The 15,328-nt window shown below is 41.4% G+C and overlaps 1 protein-coding gene across 4 annotated transcripts in view; it reads right to left on the bottom strand.

Moving 5' to 3' along the window:
* The window catches only part of SULT4A1 (sulfotransferase family 4A member 1), a 30,736-nt gene extending 19,637 nt beyond the window's left edge, over window positions 1-11,099 (bottom strand). For 2 of the 4 annotated variants that reach the window (XR_008451050.1, XR_008451049.1), the window contains exon 1: window positions 10,734-11,002. Coding sequence is in view for 1 of the 4 variants with exons in the window: in XM_009570050.2 (XP_009568345.1) it covers window positions 10,734-10,902 (169 nt within the window). In the remaining 3 variants the exon portion in view is untranslated. Of the gene's footprint in view, window positions 1-10,733 lie in introns of all 4 variants that reach the window. The other 2 variants (XR_008451051.1, XM_009570050.2) reach the window with 2 other exon arrangements.
* Between the last annotated feature and the right edge of the window lie 4,229 nt (window positions 11,100-15,328).

The following is a 15,328-nucleotide window of genomic DNA, read 5'->3' as shown; positions in this document are numbered from 1 at the left end:
CCAACCATTCTTCCCCCAGTCTGTAGCGCTGCATAGGGTTGTTGTGCCCCAAGTGCAGGACCCGGCATTTGGCCTTGTATTCTTTAGTGCAGCTGTTCTCTCACTACATTCTGGTCACTGGTATGCTCCCATGCAGTCACTGAAGCTCAGATTTGTACAGTGCCAGACATAAAATTTCCTGTGAAATTTTGCTTCCCTACAGAGTTTCTAATGTAGTTTATTTCAGCTTTTTCCCCTGGTCAGCTAACACGGGACAAACCTGCAGCTCAAGGACGCAAAGGTCCTTGGTATATTCCTTTCATTCACCTTGTCTGGAAACCACATGGAAAAATAAAACAAAGAAATACTAATGTTAGTATTAACAGTCTTCAGGCATTCCCAATTAGTTGCACTTTGTCTGATCTACTGAAGGTTGATCAGCTTTCAGCTAATGCAGTGCAACAGACCCATTATGACTCGATTTTTTATAGCATCAGTACATGTAAGTGCTCATTAAAAATGAGGGATGCTAAAGCTGTCAGATTGGCCTAGCAAGTGCTGTAAAGTGATTCCCCGCACAGTTCTTCTAATTGCCTGCATGTTCATTTCCCTTACAGCAATTTCAGTGTATATCTACAGGTAAGTATGACAGATTCATTTTTACCTTACAAAGCTGGAGGGAAAATTTAGATTTCCATTAGAAGAAAACAATTTCCAAACCACAAAAATATCTCCTCCTAAGGTATCTATGTTCTACTTCTCTACGTCCTGGAATTCCAACTGGCTTAAGAATGGGGAATTTCATTATCAATTAGGGTTTCAATACCAAAAATAATGTATTCACCTTGATACCACATTTTCCAATTCTTCTGTTCCTAGATGAGACCCTGGACTGTGATGTTATATTGACAATATTTTTTACATGCTAATAAATATGCATTAAAGGATCCAATTTTCAGGCAGGACTGAATACTCATCCTTTTAAGATTAATTTTACATGGCCTAAATGCTTGTAAGTTGAATAGTGACCTGTCAAGGGAGTCTGTAGAACACCAGGAAACTGAATTCATATTTTCTGAAACTGACAGCAACAGTTTAAGTAAGATTGGGTTTAGAACAAATGCTAACTGCACCATTTCCCGTAACATTCAGTAAGCTTGGTCTTGGCTTTTCAGACTTCTTAATCAGTTTAATTTTCACTTACAGCTACTGGCTTTTAAAGCAAAATGATAGGCTAAATTCTGCTTGCCTTTCAGTGGACTTCCATCAGAGAACACAGGAATGGGTCCATTAGGTCTGAGCTGTGTCTAGAACGTGTTTCACCAGAGGCAGTAAACAGCAAACTATGAAACTCATATTCTATTCAGGACAAGAATTTACTTTATGCTTGGTAAAAAAAGTCACTGAACTGTTTACATAGGTGTGCTAGCCACAGAATTACTGCTACTACGTATAATACAGTATCCTAAAGCACCACTTTAATAAACTGTTTACAAAACTGTTATTTTTGGCTAATGCACTAGTACTATTTTTTAAAAATGGCCTAAGTTCTCATTTTGCCTTACATTAGGACACTATTCACTCAACAGAGAGCAGGATGAAAAGTGCAGTATCGACCACAGTGCATCAGTGCATCTCAGGCCAGGCACCAACCATGGAGGCATCTCTGCTTCCATATAGCGAAGCAGATGATGCAGTGTGTTTCACGCCAACAGAAGCAGCTCAGAGAAAAAAGCCTACTGGCACTTTTGTGTATGATAGATTCTAATGCTAGAGCAATACCACTAAAGAAAACATACCACGGCCTGTTCTCTGGGAGGACACACAGGACAGCCAAATTCACATCCACAGAGCTCAATTTCCCAAAGCAAGCAGCTTCATCCATAGCTTCCTAGAACAATTCATGTCTGCAGCTATATCCCAAATCCTGATGGGGAACACAAAACTGTCAGGGAATGTGCTAGCAAGGAAACAGCATGAATGATAGCCTTTTTTGTTACATTCACTAGTGTAGCCACGGTGAAGCAGATGAATGAGTTGTCTGCCTACTTCAGATTTCATAAAACCAGAAGAAAATAGCTTGAGTCACATATTCCCTAAACATTGCATCTAATCTGTGGCTACCCCAATCTGTCCTAGCAGACAGAGATCCACAAGGCAAAGATGTCTTGTTCAGCTGCTGGGGCAAAAGTGTTTCTTTCTTATCTCTCTTAGTAAGCTACAACATCTTCACATGCACTGCAGCAAGGACTATGTAAGTAGTATAACACCTCTAATTACTACGAGTCAGATCCACAGACTGCTTAAAATCTAGGGATTAAAAACAACAGGACATCAGTTTGACTTTTTTTACCTCTGACTGATGAGTCATGATTTGTGTCTTCAGTCCTGTCTCCACATCCATGATTTCATCATATCTAGGTGTTCCAGATTTTGCTACAAGCCCATCAGTGACAGATGGTACTGGCTGGTAACTGATATTATCAGATATTCAAATGGATCCTCTTTAAGCTTTCACTGGGCTGGTAAAATATGTCCCCATCTATGGATGCTCATCATGTCTGGACCAGATGTCATCACCAACAGAGCAGTTTGTGTGAAGTTATTAAAATTCACTTGAAATTAAATCAGCCAAATTAGCTTAAGGAGTTTCTAATGTTGGCATCGACTCATCTAGCAAATTTTGCCTAGGATGAACTAGAATGCATTCACACAAAATACTCCGTGGGTAGTTCTTTAAGAGAAATGACAAACAACAGGCTAAGAACACTAACATCCTGCACTAGCACAGAGGCTTTTAAAAGGAAACATCTACCCATACCATTAAATTATTTCTCTCCTTCAGTTTTGCCTTGCCAACCAAACTTGTTTCAATGGTATAAGAGAGCACAACACCTATCATGCTAAAACAAAAAGAAAAAATGTATAACATAACAAGTCAGGAACATAAAAATAACAGATAAGCCTTCTTGGTCCTTTACCAGCTATATGACTGAATGACACTGCTTAACATTCTTCCCATACTTATTCAAGGCTGACCAGGTCTAAAGCAAACACAGTACATTCAGTCGTTACCTTCTTTCCCCAGGCTTCTGCCTCCTCCCTGGGTCATATCCTCATGACCCAATCCAGAGACATCATATCTTTCATGACAACAGTGCAAGCACACAGGATCATGCAGTCATACCAAAGGGTTGGCCTAAAGAACAGTAGTTCATGGGGGAAGAGTACTTTTACAGGCTAATAGATGCCACAGGGCAGATTCTGTCTCAAACGCCCAAAAATTACCTCGCAAATTTTGGCATATTTATATGGTAAGCATATTTCAGAGGATGTCTGTTACTACTCAAAACGCAATTCTATGCCTTGGTTTCAATCCTTTCCAGTTAGGGAAAATTTGCCTACACATTAATGTGAAGAATCTCTAGCAATGAATTCATATGACATGACCAATGTACCAAAACTTGCATCACTTCTAAGCGACAATACAGGAGGTAGTTCATTTCCCTCAGCATAGTGTGTATGAGTCCCTACTGAACCCAACAAAAGTCTTCATTTAACAAAAGACTGCACAATAAGAATAAAAATGATGTGTGCTTCATCTAATTCAGTCCAATGTTCAAGCACCTTGCTTCCTTTCATTAACATCTTCACTGTGAAAAATTAAACATTAAATGAGAATGATTTGCTGTTGTATTTGGCTGGTTTACATCATTTTATATTTCTTTAGTGTTTGTGAATCTAATCCAAAATATACCTTTAACACAGGGAAAAACCTTTTTTCATTTTTTTAGTCTGAGCCTGCTTTCTAAGAGCAAGTTGCTTGAGTTTTGCACAACTTCACAGAAGGGAAGCAATTATGCTACACTTACAAAAGACCCATTGAAACCTATTGCAGAATTCTTCCTCTTCTGAACCATTTGTTCTCTCCTGAGTAGCATCTCTTCACTGGTTTGATAAAACACTCATAAGAGAAACACTGCTAGCTAGATAACAAAAACAAGTTTTCCTTAATAGATTTTTCTTCTCCACCTTTATTTCCTGTTTGAAGCACATAAGAACCTGTTCAATTCTACTCCCATTGAAATGAAGTCAAATACATCAGTGGCAAACTTAACATAGTCTTCAATTACTTATTATTTGATGGTTTTATTTATGATTTCTTCTCCTAGCAGTATTTAGGACTGAGTCAATACCAGAAGGTATTATGAGCTATACACAAATAAAACAGAATATAAACCCATTTCAAAAGGACTTTCAAAGTACAGGAACCCAGTGGCCCCAACCTCCACTAACACTTGTCTACAGCCATTAAATTCTGTACCTGTGCAGTCCTCAACAGAGTGAGTTTAAGCAGAGTATTTGCTCTTCTAATTCATGGAAGGAAAATTACTTCAGTCACTAAGAGCATGAAATCAGATTCAAATATGTACCCTGTACGTCAGTCCCTAAAAGGACAACGCACAAAACCATCACAGCTCCATCATCCAATACAGTTCACCGTTTCCTTTCTTTTGCACGAGAAGTCCATTCTTTCTGGCCAGTTGATATAAGAACTGAGGCACATTCATAGACCATTAAAATGGAACAATAGCTGAGCTTCATAAATTACTTAAGATTGAAAAATCAAGCAACTGATGTTGTTATAAAAAAAAAAAGTCAGAATACCATATTCTGATTTTAAACACATTAACTGACTTGTTCCTCCACATTCATTAAATTAACAGAGGTTTCCTATCTTTCCATGTCACAGGGAAGAGCTTGTGCATAAAACTGCCTCAAGAAAGATGTCAAGGGAAAAGAATCCCAAATATATTTTATGTAAAAATCTCTTGATTCTTAAGCCAACTTCATGATTTCTTGAGGCATGCCTCTGGGCCAGTAACATTTGCATTCATTCTTTACATGAAAATGAATTTAGCTCAAGGCATCAAAATCCTGCAAAGAGAATAGGAGTATAAATCCAGAATAGCAGAATCTAGCTCTCTTCCAACTGCAAAACTGTTGTTACCAAAGAATACTAACAACACTCTTGGGAGGAGTTCCATATGAGAACACTGGAAATTAAGGCAAGTCAACTAATTTAACATAAGCACCCATGTGGACGCTTGTGTTCCCTGAGGAGCCTTAGCTACAATGGCATAAGGTCACGTCAGACTTGCCACTACCAGGGTAAACCTCTGCAACCTACTGCAGCTGCCTCGCATTACTGTGTTTGACAGCTCCCAGTCTAGAAACTTCCACAGCCTGGGCACATCCCTGGGCAACCCTTCAGCCCGATTCTCCTCTCGTTTATGATTGCACAAATCAGCACTGTCAGCAGTGTTGGGCCTATGCATATCTGGGTAGGTGCTAAGAACTGGATTATCCTGCAAGCATAGGTCACGTGTAGCCATGTAATTCCAGTCAAGCAATAATATTCTTTATATTGCATAATAAGACTATAATTGTATAGTACAATAACACTTAAAGAATCAGAAACCAATCTTACCAGTAAATACAACTTCACTGCCAAGAGATTTTTTGTAATCTGCAGAAAACATGAAGGGTAGGATTGCACAAGACAAATAGAGCTAGATTTCACATAAGGCATAGTCATTTGGTACATTTTTCTTTACAATGTATTTATTAAACTAAGATATTTTCCCAATATGTTTTTATAACATGGTCACACAGACAGCTAAGACTGATTAGGAGGGGAAGAAACAAGTGGTCAGAGATAAAAAAAACCTTAAACCAATTTCACAGCCAAAGAAAAACTACGTGTCTTACATCCCCAAGAATTCAAACTGCAGTGTAAAATTCAAACTGCCTGCAATGTAATAACTTCCGAGTGCTGAATCTGTTCAAAGAATATTCTCGATGTTGACAAGCAGGAGTCTACTAATTTTAGTGGAGAATCAGACAAAGAAGAAAAGTGGGGCTTACATTGTGCCTTCCATATCCGATTCATAGCCCAATAGCTGTGATTGTCACTGCCGTAATGGTCAATGGATGAAAAACTATTTCCCTATAACAGAAGAAAACCCTGGGGCACATAGTGTCGTTGGCATGGAACAATTAACTGGGATTACAGTAAGAGGGAAATGGGCTGTTGGGGAATGCAAACAGAGCCCATCCCATCATCCAGGGAAGGGACTGGGCACACCACTGTTCCAGTGAGAGAAGGTGCTGGATGCAGGTGTGTTGGAAATAGAAGAGGATGAAAGAGTAGTATGCACGTAGTGGGAGAGACATGCAGAACAGGAGAAACAAAACACACATGGCATGCAATGCACTTTACCAACAGGTCGAATAAGGAGCATGACCTTCTTCTGTACACAGGGAAACTATTAAGCGAATAAAATAATGGAAAACTCAATTTAACTTTCTCTGGCTGATTTCAAATAACACTTATGGATGTAAGTATTAAAGAACTTGAAAGAGGAGAAAGAATGTACAAACACAAAAACTGTCCTTGAACTGATCTGCAAATTCACTGTTGGCACTTCATTAAGCCAAAGGTCTAGAGTCAGCCATCATATTCCCTATGAGCTAAAGGGCAGTTATGAAAATCCAGTGCTGCAAGGAAAATTCAAAATGCTGCCTATAAAAAAAAACACCTCAGAGAGGTAATGGCCATATCATCCAGCAGTTGCTATTCTAACCTGTTGTCTAGAGCTAAATGCAAGAGTTCTCATGAACTGACTGGACTTGAAGCTGATGTTTGCCCAACAATTGACATTTTCCCTCATAGAACTCCAGAAAATTATTTGGTAAAATAATCAACATGGGAGAGAGATCTTCATTATTAATGTAAATAGCCCACTTTCTCAAACTACTGATTCTGCGAGAAGCATTAATTTTTGGGCTTTGATCCAAGGATGCAAAATTACATTCATTCAGAACGGAGAAAAGATGGCATTAAGAAAGCTATTGTACACCAGTTACGAGTAAAGCAAATGGATAGATCATACACGGTCACAGGGATTAGCGTCACAAGACACAGTACAATAGTAAGTGAACCTGGACTCAATACTAAACTTTAGGAGCTGATTTCATTCCACTGAAATCACTGAACTTAAGAGATAGCTAATCTAGCTCTTGGCATGTCGACTGAGGGAATACCTTGAAAGAATCTGCTTATTCATTAATTCTCTAATTTTAAAGTTCATGGAGAGGATTTTAATTTTCAAGCACAAAAAGCCCGCAGCATGAGAGGGTTCAAGGAAGGCTGTGACTTCCTATGAATATCGTATCTATATCTTACCCCCGAAGCAACCTGTCGTGTGAGCTCCAGTTACGTAATGCTACAGAGAATGATACTCCATATTTGCAGCTACTGTCAATCTCAGTGCCTCCCATTCAGCCTGCCTATTCAAAAAGTTACATGAATGATGAAACTTATAACTTCATTTCTTAAAGAGTGATAGCACGCCTGATCTTAAGTTCTGCATAACGATAAAAAGGTCTTTGGTAATTACAGTCCTACCATATACATACGGATAAGCTTATATGCACATTCACATATTTACATGTTTAAATGAGTCTGGGTTTTAGTCATAAGCTTCTCCCTAGTCCAGCAGTTCCCAAAAGATGTTACCATTGACTGAACATAGGTGTTAAGAATACTTTAAGAGTATCATTGTTTAGGAAACATTTCAGTGGAATGTGATTTCAGTGGAAATCACATTAAAGCTGAGCCATTTTCCATTAGTCTTATTACGTTATTTCCAGCAAGACCACTGGTGCATTTAATTTTCTGCCATTATTGGACCAGCTTTTTCCTGGGTCACTCCCAACTTAGCCATATCTGTAAGTACTTCCAAGTACTATCTCCATTTGCTTAGAGCTGAATCGTCAAGTCTTGCAGAGTAAAACGTCTTCAAGATTGCACAAATACTACTTTATCAGTCACTATGATTAATGAAGCAGTTCTGACCTCGTAAGTCACTTATGTATTTTCTTTGCCAGATAAACCAACATATGGTCAACAGCTACTACGGAGCCCTCTTCTATTAGACTGTAGCATAGGGCTCAGTAAGAGCTAGAAGCTCTGGCCTCTCACACATCTAGCAGATAGGCTTGTTTGTGTATTTTCAACTATTCGAGCAGATGGAGAGCTGATGAAACTCTGAACAAAACTGATTTCCTCAAGAACAACAAACAAGTTTTCCATTGCACCTTTCTGACATTGGTGCATTTTTCTTTTTCTAAAATTCTGTTGTCAAAAATATTATTGAAATTTTGTTCAAATGTAATTTATTCACAAAAACTACATACGTGGTCCTAACCACGTTTTAACTTTAAAAGATTATCAAAAAAGCCAAAACAATTGTATTTCAGGCATGAAATCTGTTTTGTAAACCTACTTTTTTTTTTTTTAATATAGCAACATTATGAAAATTCTGATTAGCCCCAGTAAACAGAAAAAAAATCTTTGTCAATGGAACTGTAGTTAAGACAACACAGAGGAGCTTGGCGTTCTGGATTTAATTTCTGGCTTTGCTCTAGACTTCCAACATGACCTTGGCTAAATCAACAGGAACCATACTGGGGCAGCCTACTTTCTACTGACATGCCTGTCCCTAGTCAGCTGACCCTTTGATACCAGCTTCAGAAGCCCTAAATAAGGCATCAAGCTGTGAGCCACACAGTATCAGCCGACAAAACAAGTTCTAAGGGTCTCAGTAGGCTTCAGGCTACTTAAAGGGAGAGTTTTCAGACATTATTGTGTTCTCAAGCCTATTCCCATGACACAGACATCAGATTCCTCAAGGTCTAAGTATTCTCTTTCCTGGCAAGTGAAATACTATAGCACCTATTTTGATCCCAGGACTGTTCCCCCACCTCCTCCACACAACGGTACCTTCAGCTTTGGTGCGCTAGTTTTCAATCTTCCTTCTTCCTTAGTGATTGTTAGTAAATCCTCTTGTAGTAAGCACTGTCACTTTGTAAGCACACAGAGGCTATTTAACGATCCACCAATATGAAGTTGGGGTTCAATACTAATACAGGAACATTGTAAACCCAGATTTGCTAAACTGACATCTTAAAACTGAAAGAATTAAAGTGTTCTTTCTGTATGCTATTAACCTTTTAAGGAGACTGCTTAAATGAACAACAAAGATGTAGCTGTCTGTTCCTAATCCTAGCATTGTGGGTGTCCATTCATCTACATACTATTCCTTATACAATGCATGCTCCTATCAAGCTCTACCCAGTCTTTAACAGCATCATTAGTAATGAAATATCAAAAAAATGTTAAAATGAATACTGGAAACTGCTTGAGAAATGATAACGTAATAGATGCTGCATTGTAGAAAACATGTATATGTTTGAAGCTGCACACGAATAGACAGACAAGATTATCCGTTCACACAATAATGAATTCAGAAACCTGCAATACTGAAACATCACTTTACAAGGGTATCCACAGATCTAATATCTATTATCTCTGGTGGAATTCAAATCTTCTAGGAAGAGATCATCTTATTGCCAGGAAAAAAAAAGTCACTCAAGAACACGCTTAATAAGAGTCTATCTGGTTTTATCAGGTGGCTTACAAAGCTCCCATTATTGCCTGCCTCTTCACAGGCTGCATTTTATCAGTGTTAAATCAGTTTAAATGTTTTTGCTTGGAAACGGAGATGTTAAGAAATCCAGAAACATGGTATTCAAAGCAGACACCGAAAGGCATAAAAAACTGCGTTTACTGGAGAAATGCACCCTTATACTGCTGACAGAAGACATTTCTGGCGATGCAGGCAGCGCAGCAAGAACGCACTTTGAGCGCGTGCTCTCCCAGAGCGATGCGGGCCGCCGCCTCGGCAGGGCACAGGCGACACGGAGGGGCTGGGAGCGAACGGCAACCCCGTGCGCCACGTCAGGAACCTCTGTGCATGCTACGCACACGCTCCCGCTTTTCCACATCCACGCTGAGTGAGGCTTCCCTTGCCCGGAACAGCACCTTCACCCCCGAGCTGGCGAGCGCCGGGCCCGTTCACACCCGGTGGGAAGCGGAGGGTTCGGCCGGCTGCCAGCGCCGCGGAGCTCAGGCAGCCCCGCCCCTAGCGGCAAGGGCAGAGGCACGGGCGGAGGAGCCGCCCCCAGGCCGGACGCGGGGAGCAGAGGAAGGAGAGAGGGAGGAGAGAGAGAAGGGGAAGGGGAAGCGGGAGGGAGGGAGGGAGGGAGGAAAAGGGGGAGAGAGGGAGAGAGAGAAGGGGGAGAGAGAGGGAGGAAAAGGGGGAGAGGGAGGGAGGAGAAGAGAGGAGAGAGGGACACAGGAGAAGATGAGGACAGAGAACGGGAGAAGGGAGAAGGCGGCAGAGAGAGGGAAGGAGGAAAAGGGGAAGAGAGAAAAGGGGGAGGGAGAGAGGGAGGAAAGGGGGAGAGGGAGGAGAAGATAGGGAGAGGGAGGAGAAGATGGGGAGAGGGAGGAGAAGATGGGGAGAGGGAGGAGAAGATGGGGAGAGAGGGAGAAGGGGGAGAGAGGGAGAAGGGGGAGAGAGGGAGAAGGGGGAGAGAGGACGGGAGGAGAAGTTGAGGGAGAGGGAGGAAGGAGCAAGGGGAGAGAGGGAGAAGATGGGGAGAGAGGGAAGGAAGGAGAGAGAGAGGGAAGGAAGGAGAGAGAGAGGGAAGGAAGGAGAGAGAGGGAAGGAGAGAGAGAGAGGGAAGGAGAGAGAGAGAGGGAAGGAGAGAGAGGGGGAAGGAAGGGCAGAGGGAGGGAGGAAGAGAGGAAAGGAGGAAAGCAGGGAACAGGCCCGCCTGCGTACCTGATTTGGGGTAGGTGACAATCCAGACGTCGCTGTCCCTCACCGGGAAATTGGCGATCTCCTCCATCTTCCCGCGGCAGAAGGGCGGCAGCCGCACCCCATTGTATTCGAAGTACTTGCTCTCGAACTCCCCGGGCGTGCTGGGGGTTTCGGCCTCACTCTCCGCCATCCTCTCTCCTTGCCGGGGGCGCTCGGGGCGGGCGCTGGGCGGTGTCGGGAGAGGCGCGGCAGCCCCGGCCCGGCCCCCGCCTCGCGGCGCATGGGCAGCGCGCGGTGACGTCATGGCGGCCGCAAGCCCCTCGGGTCTGCGGGCGGGCAGCGACGTGGCGGGGGCTAGGTGGCAGGGACGGGGCAGTACACAGGACACAGGGACAGGGCGAAGGAGCCGCCTGCCCCGCTTTCACCGCTCGGCTCAGCCCTCGGCGCTGCCGCCGCGCCAAGGCTCGACCTCAGAGAGAGCGGCTAGGGAAAGGTACGAGGAGGGCGGGCAGCAGCGGAGAGGTGCCCCCAGGACTGGTCGGTGTCTCCGCCCTGAGGCCAAACACAGTACATGCGAGTGTAAGGAAGGGGGTCACGTACCCAACCTTTCCAGCAGGTAATTAGTTCCTTGCAGTGCTCAGGTTTAAAGCCATGCCTGTTTGTTATATAATAACATCCTGGTTCCCCCTTCCCAGTCTCTTGGATGCCGCTTCTGTATCTGGCAGGGTAACAGCTTTCATCACGCTGGGCAGGTAGCCAGCGCATCCCCTGCCAGCTCTGACTTACTCCCTGGACTTCCCACTCTGGCATCAGAGTTGGCTGATTAACTCACCTTGTTGGTGGTCATTATGCAACAGAAACCACCCCTATCCCGAAACTGCTGGGGACTGGTCAGTGAGGACACAGCCCTGTCTGCACTAGGTCACTCACTGGTTATACCTCATCCTTCTCCCATCTCGTCGCTCCTGGCAGTACAAATGAGCCCTGAGGCAGGACTCAAGTAGCACTCGCAGTTGGACTTAAGGGAGAGACAGCCCTGGTGCTGCTATTCAGGGTACTTAAGGCCTCTTGGAGTCTGATTGGAAGGTATAAAAACTCTAACCTCACTTCATATCTTTTTGTACTGCAGCAATTAAGGTTGTTTGGGTTGGTGCAATGAAAAACTAGCAGTGGTTCAACAAAATCAAGACTTTTACTAGTTCCAGAAAGGTCAATGGAGAGCTTTGGTTTAGTTTATTTTTATGAGCCTTATAAAGGCTGCTTTATTTGGTGTTTAATTATGTGTGCTTCTGCAATGGTGCTGAAATATAATAAAGGGTCTTTGGAAGGTTTAGAGATAAGGTGTAACAGATATGCATTTGAAAGAAATAAAATAAGCATATAAAGAATCTTTAAACCAAGGCAAGAGGGTACAATTACTTGGAAAATACGTGTCTTTAGGTACTGGAGAGTAAAGTATAGCTAATTTCAACTGAGTTTACTGAATTATGATCAGCAACCATCTGTCCCTTCTACAGGAGCAACCTCAGGAAAAGCAACAGTGCAAACAGCCAGGGGCAAGAGCTGCTTTCAGCCTTTTTAGCTATATCTACCAGCATGTGTAAATCAACACTTTTACTGCCATTTAAGAATAATATTCATATTAATAATAAACTGCTGACATTAAAACTATGGTTAGAGCAGGTAGGAAAAGTCCATCAAAACCTAACATAAAAAATATTATTTCATTGTATTGAAGTGGTTTGCAGGACTGTGTTAGGTAAAACAAATAAACAACAAAAAAACTTGGAGAGAAAAGTTCATCACAGAGTCACTGGATGAGTACTAAGACTTGCCTTAGAAGTTGACAATGCAGATTCAAGCCCCTGTGATACTAAATTTAGTTTTGAGCCTCCTTCTTCAAGATGCTGAAATCAGAATTATTTGTTGACATCTAAAAGATTTTCTGCAATTAAAAAAAAAATTTAATTAAAAAAGTATGTTGACCAGAATAGCAGGCAGCTGGGCAGTTAGTATTCTGTATTTTAAGGTAATATTGTAAACTCGGAAGCAACCAGCATTCTGGTGCTGGTGCCTGTTCTTTTCTTTCCTATGGTGTTTTAAATGGTCTTATTTCTTCTTTTCCTTACTTAACAAAATATTTAAAACTAAAATTTTCTGTAGAATGTAGAATTATGGGATTTTCTACACGTGCTTTGAGGCAAAATTTGTTAGTCTTTTCTGATGATTAAAAGCATTAAGCCATCCTAGTAATAAATAACTTCAAAGTCCAGGAAAAAAAAATAATTCAAATATCTATTACTATTTTTTAAAGTTTTCATTCATTTTTTAAAATTCCTAGCTTAGTCCTCAGGCATGGATATGGCCTGTGCTCAATACATCGAGTGGAGGGAGCCATATTGAGGCTAGAAAAACTCTCTTTCTGCTTTCTTGTCAAGTTAATAGGAGTTGTACTAATGATGTACCTCAGAGTGGGTTATGAGGTTCTGTGGAGCAGAAAGCCAGGCAGGCATTACCATAACGGAGGGAACAATAACTAGAGCTATCTCTTTAGCAATGGTTACTTTCACTTACCTTCTAATGTTTCAAATGAAAGAGAATTTGGAGCCCAATGTGACTGAGAAACCAGTTGTCCTGGATTAACTGCACTTAGAAAGATCATCCGTGCATTACAGGTGCAATAAATCCTAATGTAGGATACTGGACCAATAGTGCACAGATCGCACAGCTGATGTATGTGTGAATATCAAGCATACAAGATTTACTGCATGCATGCAGATCACTGGCCTAGTGCTTACTCAGATCTGACATATCTGAGACACATCAGATTTGCTGGGAATTCAAAAACAGCTGAACTACAAAATGCACAAAAGCTGTTCAGGAGTTTCCTAAAAAAAAAAAAAAAAAAAAAAAAAAAACCAACAAAAAAAAACCTAGTCAGTACATTGTGCTCACAAACATCATTCAGAAGCAGTGGCAAAAATGATGAAGCTGATACACTGTCATTCAGTTACCAAAGGGTATATGCAAATGACTTGAGGATGATCCCATATTAGAGCTAAATAAAAATGAAATGTGCTGTAACAGATAAGCCACACTGAAGTGTTTCCCTTACCCTGCAAAGTAACTTTTGGTAGTTTGCCTTTTTCTGTTTAAAAGAAAAAATGTGAAAGCATATCAGTCTACTTGAATGTGTTTCCAGCCTCTTCTGTAACACTTAGATCATTCTGTAACGTAACTGGTTCCAGAATACAAAAATATTCAGTGCTCCCATGAAGTAGCAGGAGGAAGTGAAAAAAGTTTGGATTCTCTCACTATGATGTACACTGGGACCAACCTCACAGAAGTCACTAAACTCCCCTCGATATAAACTTAGATAAGACATGGGAAACAAAGAATATCCTAGAAAAATAATTAAATGCTGACCTTAGGAAAAAGTTGTCATTTTAAGATCTGTGAAAGTAGGTTTCTTTGTGCTGTTTAGTTTTGTCTGTCTTTCTGTGGTCTGTCGCTACAAAAAGCTCGCCTATACCTTTGTATTCCTGAAGAGTCAGAAGGTGTCTTCTTGTCCGTGCTGTCAGATATGCCTACTTATTTGCTGAAAACTGTAAAGAATGTCCCTGTCTTGAGATGTAGGTGTACTGTTGCACACACAAAAATGGAGTTTCAGCTTTCAAAAAAGAACCTGATGAAAAAAAGATAAAACTGGTAATGTTTTGTCTTACCTTTTTCTTAAACCATTGTGACAGCAACCTGCATTAAGGCTGGAGGGGCATGTTCAGAGGAAGTTAAGCTGTTCACACATGTTGATTTAGTTTTGGACATGAAATGCTGCTACAAGTATTACATGAAGCTGATGCAGTTATACCCTAAAAACAAGTAAACAGCTGTGCAGTAGATTGGTGTTTATATAACACTGTTGTCTGTTAGTCATTTGTGTTTTTTCAGTGAGTACCAGTGAACTTTCAGGAATGTTTCTTACTAAGCCCAAAAATGAGCCATAGCTATGAGGTTTAAGCACATGATCCTAACACAGCGTTTAATTCTTCTAGTCAATATGGCTTAGGATCAAGCCACCACTTGGAACTCATCATCTTTCTTTTCCTCTGGTACCTGTTAACAGTATGAGGAATGGGTACCCTGGCCTCATAGCCAGGATGCTAAGGAATCAGAACCCTTTTCAGCTAGAATTTCTATGTAACCTTAACTCGGTCTCCCCGTGCTTTAACTTCCACCTGTCAGAACAGTGCAAGTACTGTAATCCACCTCACAAGGCTGTCTGAGGGTAAATCTCTTGCCTCTCAGTACCGAAGCAGAAGATTCAGGGTCTAAAAGGAGACAAGACTGATGCAAATCATGGTTTCTTTTATGTGATCCTGCTCAATATATTCAGAATGCAAAGGCTTGTATTTCTTGCTAAAGTGTTCATAGTTTGCACTTAAACTGAGAAACAGTTATGCAGAGTCCCAAGCTGCAGAAGACCGCACAGCATTAAACTCAGTAGCAATGCAAATCAGCCGGTGTGCCAACTCTGAGACAGGTCCTTGCCATATAATATTTTTTCACAAATAGATAGTGCTTCTGAAATTATACCCTACAGCATTTCATATTCAGTG

Source organism: Cuculus canorus, chromosome 1, assembly GCF_017976375.1.
Source record: "Cuculus canorus isolate bCucCan1 chromosome 1, bCucCan1.pri, whole genome shotgun sequence".
Lineage (NCBI taxonomy): Eukaryota > Metazoa > Chordata > Aves > Cuculiformes > Cuculidae > Cuculus > Cuculus canorus.
This window is presented reverse-complemented; position numbering and strand designations above follow the sequence as displayed.